General features: G+C 33.0%; 1 protein-coding gene across 1 annotated transcript in view; it reads left to right on the forward strand.

The window, feature by feature from the left end:
- The window catches only part of Oamb (Octopamine receptor in mushroom bodies), a 91,161-nt gene extending 84,773 nt beyond the window's left edge, over nt 1-6,388 (forward strand). Inside the window, exon 2 of the mRNA XM_067053610.1 lies at nt 3,773-6,388. Coding sequence (XP_066909711.1) covers nt 3,773-5,173 — 1,401 coding nt within the window. The 3' untranslated portion in view covers nt 5,174-6,388. The remainder of the gene's footprint in view (nt 1-3,772) is intronic.
- The last annotated feature ends 319 nt before the right edge of the window (nt 6,389-6,707 follow it).

Below are 6,707 nucleotides of genomic sequence, written 5' to 3' on the forward strand. Positions count from 1 at the left end.
ACAGAGTATTGACTAAAGTTAAGAAATATAAAATTGATACCAAGTAAATATGAAATATATTAATCACTAGAAATGGTTGATAGCTGAGTCTTAAACTTTTGAAGGTATATATTGTTAATATAATTGTGATAATAAATAAGCAAACTGTGTAATATTTAAAATGTCTAATAAGAATTAAAATGTTTGTCAGTAGATTACCATTATTTTATAAATATATAAAAATAAAATTTTGTGATAATAATTGATAAATATAATTGTTTTTAAATATTTTTCAAATTTGACATTATAGCCATTGAAAAAAAAATTAATTCTCTAATAAATCAGTTTTAAGGTCTGACACTAAAAGTATTGTCATTGTGAAATGTAAGTAGAAATAATAAATATTTTAAGATCTCCTTGATAAAGGCCGAAACGTTAGAAGAGAAAAAGATACTTAATATAAAGTGACTTTTAATTTAAGTATCTACTAATAAATAAAAAATTAAAACATAACATATTAGCACACTAATAAACTGTTCTATATATTTTTTTCTTATAAATTATTCCTAGATGAAAAGAACTTCCCATGAAATGTCCAACTGGTTAAATGTACTTGATACTTTATCATATCGATGCTGATACCTATTAGGTGGTGGAACGTATAACCCAATGGTATTTCTAAGGATTGATATCATTGATGTATAACGCTTATCAGAATAAATATTACCAGTATAAATGGTTCTTGATTACTAGGGGCACTTAAGCGCAGTTAAGTATTTCATTTCATAATTATTTTAATAAACCATAGCATGCACGGTATGGTATTAAATGATAATTATATGATTATATGAATATATTATTGATTTTCTCCTAGAGACTGGTTTTAAAGCATTTATGTTTCGAGATGCTTCTTAATTAGTTTATACACTGTAATAATTTTAAAAATATTATGCAATATTAAATAATTAGTTGATGGTTATTGACTGTGAAAATTATATAATAGAACACCCAGTAAATGTTTTTATTCATGTCACATAAAATAAAGTGAATCATTTTTCATATTTTTTTATAAATTTAACTAAAATAAGGAAACTATTCAGCCAAGAGACTCCTTGAATTACACCCTTATTTCGAAATTACTTTATTTGTTTATTTGATTCCTTACTAATTAACTGTTAATTTGATCTTTCAGTATTTTTCGAAATGTTTCACTTTGCTCTTGTTTCATCTAGAATTTTTTTTTCTATTTTCTCAATTTGAAAGTATTATGATTATCTGTAATTTACATTTTTTTCTTTTTCTTTTCATGTGTTCTGTATATCTTAAATCATACCTAAAATTTGTTTATAAATTGTAATTTCATTAGTATTATTTTATTTTATTTCTATAAGTTTTCAATATACAGTGTTGTTTTTTTATAATGAGTTATATTTTTTTCTTCTTTAGTACACAGATATTTTTCTATGTTTTTCCTTTATTTATTTTAATTTAATATTTTTATCGTATTATTTTTTATTCACACTTTGTTTTTATCTTACTTATTTGACCAACCTCCTCTCTATTTCTCTAGGCTATAACAGAAATAAATACAGATGCCGAAATTACATTGTAGGTTTTCAAGACTAAAAAAATATGGTGCGAAAACAATATAAGATATGAGAAAAATAAAAATAGTGAAATTATATAGGGGTTATAACTCACCTTAAATAAATTCATAAATCTTATAATAAAAACTTTGTACCAACTTTTATTTTGTTGTGATTTTATATTTATGTAATGCTACGTTTCCCCCTTTTATTTCCTTTTTATTTTTACATCCTCATTCTGCAAGAACCGTTTTAGTCCCTGGCTTACTTTTTCTCAATTTTAGTTTGAGCATACATTTTCATGTTATTATTTTTGTTTACATCTCTTATATTATTTCTCTTTTTCTAGTCTCAGTACTTCAAACAGTATATACCTAAAGAGAGATATTTTAGTTCAAGTTTTATTTCTGAATGCATTTTTATCCATTAATTCCTATTTTTGATTATGTATTTTCATTATATACAATTAACCGTATTCTTTAGAAATCTTAAATTGGTGACACAACCTAACGTGTTAGCAATAGATCAATAGGTTTAATTTTTAATTGTCTGGTGGATTAATAAACAACTAATTTCTATTAGGCATTTTACTGGTTCCGCGGTGGTGTGGTTGCCGCCATCTGTGAGGTTTCTCAAACGTATGCCAGGAGTGTCATAAGCGATTGCCACTTTCTTAAAATTTTACTATTATACTAAAAGATTAAAATTAAAATATAAAATGTACTTAGTATTCCAGCATTTGCTTTATAACATTTTTTCTTTTTCTCCTACATATTTAACTGCTCTGATTTTATTTTTTAACTTAGATTGCTACAAATTGATTTAAGGCCAACAATGGTGCCTCGAATTTTTTGTAGCAAAAGTTTGGGAACCGCTGATATATTTAAACTATTTACACTGAGAGTGAACTTTGCAGTATATGGCCGTTAGTATCCGAGGGAGTCAAGGTACCGCCTTAGCAACCTCACAACTTTAGTGGCATCTGTTCGAATGCAAAATGCGAGTCCACGGAGTGCAAAATTGACCTCCCTACAATGGTTAGAATAGGTTGATTAACTGTTGATAACACCCCTCCTCTACCTCCCCAATTTCAGAACTTACGACGTAGGGGGTAATAAAAAAAGCAATTGTGATCAGAAAAAAAACCTTCACATTTATTGAACATTTATTAAGTAGAGATGGAAAAACTCATTTTCATTTACCATTTTGCTTATCCCGCAGGCAGAAAAATAACCGCCTATTTACTGGTTCTACCACTAAAGCCGATTATCTTAGGGTTTCCCATCTCCCTCCCCTCTAGCATCGTTCCATGGCGTCCTCGTATTTTCCATTTCTTTCTCGCTTCCTTTTAAACGAGCGTAGATTTTTTCTGGTTTTCAAACGAGCTGGGATTTGTATCCTTGGGATAATCCTACTTCAGGGGTGATGCATCGCCGAAATATATCCTACGGGGGAGTGAAGCCCTTGAATTGAACGAATGCCTTGGAAAGTTCCTATGCCTGTCTTTTTATTTACTATTCATTTGATAAATGTGTATGTTGTTGTTGTTTTTTTGTTTTTTTTATTTCTTATGGCTTGATCTTCCAGAGTAAATACAGATATTTTTGCCAAATTATAGTTCTGTTAAAGGTCAGAATAATAGACTGATATTTCGAAATATTATAGAAAACAAATGAAAATTCTTAGAACAATATAATTTTAGTTACAAATCTCTTCGGGAACACTTACTTGCTTATTGTTTTTCATAGAGAAACTTGATTAGGAATATAATGTTTAAAATGTTGAGTATGAACCTACTCATGCCAATACCTAGTTAGGGGCGGTTAATGCCAGTAAAAAGGAGAAGATTTTAGCCCAATAGTGGATGAAACCTGGAGACGAGATGTGCGCACGAGGTGAAGAAAATCGATATTATGTCACAAACAAATTAACAGTAAACAGATGATGCACCGATATTCCTGACCCTATGGCTTTTACTTAACAATAATATTTACGTATTTTTTATTGTACCACCTTTTATAAAGAATCTTAATTTTTTTTTCTATATAAATTGTTTTTTTTCTTCAAATCCTAATAGGCGCTAAACATTCATTAATCTGTTGAAATCCTTCTGTATTCCAATATCTATATATTATATTGCTTTTAAGAAATTTATTGTAAAACCACTTCAGAAATAAATGATCTAATTTTAGTATTATTTATTGCAGGTGTGGATTTTCGGAGACTTATGGTGTTCTGTCTGGCTAGCAGTAGACGTGTGGATGTGCACCGCTTCTATCCTGAACCTCTGCGTCATCTCCTTGGACAGGTACCTGGCTGTGACCCGACCAGTGACCTATCCAAGCATAATGTCGATGAGGAAGGCCAAGCTGCTCATCGCTATGGTTTGGGTCTTCAGCTTCTTTATATGCTTGCCTCCTCTGCTTGGATGGAGGGATATCGAAATACCTGAAGACGCCGAACCTCCTTGCCCTTGGAGATGTGATCTCAACAAAGACCAGGGATATGTTATCTACTCTGCTCTAGGTTCTTTCTTTATTCCAATGTTTGTCATGTTGTTCTTTTACTGGAGGATCTACATAGCGGCGATTCAAACTACGAAGGCTATTAATCAAGGTTTCAGGACTACGAAAGGGTCCCGAACATTAGGAAATAGATTCGACGAGCAGAGACTGACCCTCAGGATACACAGGGGAAGGGGGAGCGTGATGCAGGGGAGCAGTGGTAGTAATTCGACAACGACAACCAACAGTGCCGCCAACAGTGTTGTGAACAGCACTACGAATTCTCCTGGTGGAGGCAAGTCGCCGAGGAGGGAGAGGAGGCACGAGAGAATCAAGATCAGTGTTAGCTATCCGTCCAGTGATGCCATATCCTCAGTTGTCAACAACAACAGCACTGCTGAGAAATCGCCTCCTTCGCCGACTGGAACATTATACGCAGTTCACTGTGAAGGAGGCGCAGAAGGTTGTGCCTTATTCCGAAAGGATACCTTGAGGGTTAGTCCACAACGGAGAGGCCGGCGATCGAACAGTGATGCAGCTCCTCCAAGACCGAGGCTCCTAGGGGATCCTCTGTCCGTCTCGCTGCACAAAGATTTGTCCCCGTCTCCAACTTATGAGGAAAACAACAAACCTAAACTGATTTCCAGAATGGGCAAGAGGAATATAAAAGCCCAGGTGAAGAGGTTTAGAATGGAAACGAAAGCAGCCAAGACACTAGGTATTATAGTAGGAGGGTTCATATTATGCTGGCTTCCATTCTTCACTATGTATCTAGTCAGAGCCTTTTGTAATTACGACTGTATTCATCCCACTGTTTTCTCTGCTTTCTTCTGGTTGGGATATTGCAATTCTGCGATAAATCCTTGTATATACGCCCTGTTCAGTAAAGACTTCAGGTTCGCCTTCAAGAGGATCATCTGCAGGTGTCTATGCTCAAAGCAGCCGAGGAGCAGAGGGTCTTCGAGGTACCGGCGGCGCGGCTCAGACGGCTCGGCGCTCGGTGTACGGCGTGGCGAGCAGGGCCGTTCCGGGAGCCTCAACAACAACGATCATGCTCAGCATCAGAGCGACAGCGACCCAAACAACGATGTCGAATGCAGGTGACCCTCATTTAACCTTCAATAGGAAATGATGGTGACCTCTGCTAATCCACAGCAGCGAACTCTGACGTTGGGTTGTTGTGTGTTCTGACCTTTCCATTCTCGAGGGAAGCAGCAGGACATCACAACAGTCATTGTCCCTGACTGCTATTGCCACGGTTCTAGTCAACCTTCGAATTTGGAAGGTAAGCTAAGGAAGCTGCTGTCTCAGAGGTCTTGATGCATAATTAAGAAGTAAAACTTGAGGATGGTGTTATGTAAGATAAAGTGAGTGAGATTTTTTATATTTGAAGTGATATTCAATTTTGGGCCTAGAAGTTATAATACAATATGATTCCAGCTTCTCTATAAAATGTCAGTTAGTGTTAAAACATAACGTTAAGGAAAGATGAAAAAGATACATTGTGGCAAAATGGGCTGAGGTAAGACTGTACTGCAAATGTATTAATTAAAATTATGATTTTGTTCGTGCTACGATTCCTAAAATGAGTTGAAAAGCACCTAAAAGCAGTTCAACCGAAACATTAATGTTATTTTCGGGAGAAATAATGAAATGGATCCATCTCAAAGAGGTTAAATTATAGGAACCTCTTGCTTCAACGCCTCGTATCTCTTATTTATAAATGTAAACTACCCGTGAACCCCAGAGATAACTCCACTCACTATAATATATGAGTCACTACTGATTAATATGTATTTAATTGTTATAGTGCATTGTTTCTGTGATTTTAGATACAAATAGAAATATCTTTATTGATTTTATTAACTTTTCCAAAGGCACTGATAGAGCTGTCTCTCATGGTCATATAACAAATTAGGTATGTCTTAAAGCTTATTATTTTGCTAATTGCCAATGCTTATACTGTTATAAATAAATATAATATCATGCATTTATGACTAATCCATTTTTTAATGGATTAGTAAGAAATTACAATTAGCTTAAAACGTAAGTTCTTAATATGGATCATGTGCCTACTGTTTGTTTTATGACGAATTTTTAATTTATTTATTTATTTGTAGAAAGATGATAGTTTTTTAAATATCTAATATGATGTTTATTTTAAAAATGCCTTGCCTTGAAAAATGTCTCTAATGAAAAAATAATCATCCAAATATTATAATACCAATGCAAATTTTTTTGTGGGTGTACACATTTTAACTAACCCATATTGACATAAATTTGGCTACAGTAATGCTCGATGTACACAAGAATATTAATGTAAACTTAATGGGTCAATTTTTATCAAATAGTAGTATTTGATTTCTAAATGTTAATGATTTTTTTTGCATACTACTTTTAAGATTGCCTTTGAATTTACATAAACGTTTTGATCTTCACGTTTTCCCATAATACACTGTTGTAAGTTAAATCTTTTTCTGATTAATACATACTACATGATAACAATAATAATTTACTCACCAAATTTTTGTTCTTTCAGAATGCGTAACATGTGCAATTATTATTGAATTTTATTTGTTAATTCGATTTTATTTATTTGTATATTTTCTAAAAAAAAAAGTTTAGTTTTGATCATATA

The sequence above is a fragment of the Halyomorpha halys genome, unplaced genomic scaffold (assembly GCF_000696795.3).
Source record: "Halyomorpha halys isolate HHAL.00 unplaced genomic scaffold, Hhal_1.1 Scaffold1708.1, whole genome shotgun sequence".
Taxonomy (NCBI): domain Eukaryota; kingdom Metazoa; phylum Arthropoda; class Insecta; order Hemiptera; family Pentatomidae; genus Halyomorpha; species Halyomorpha halys.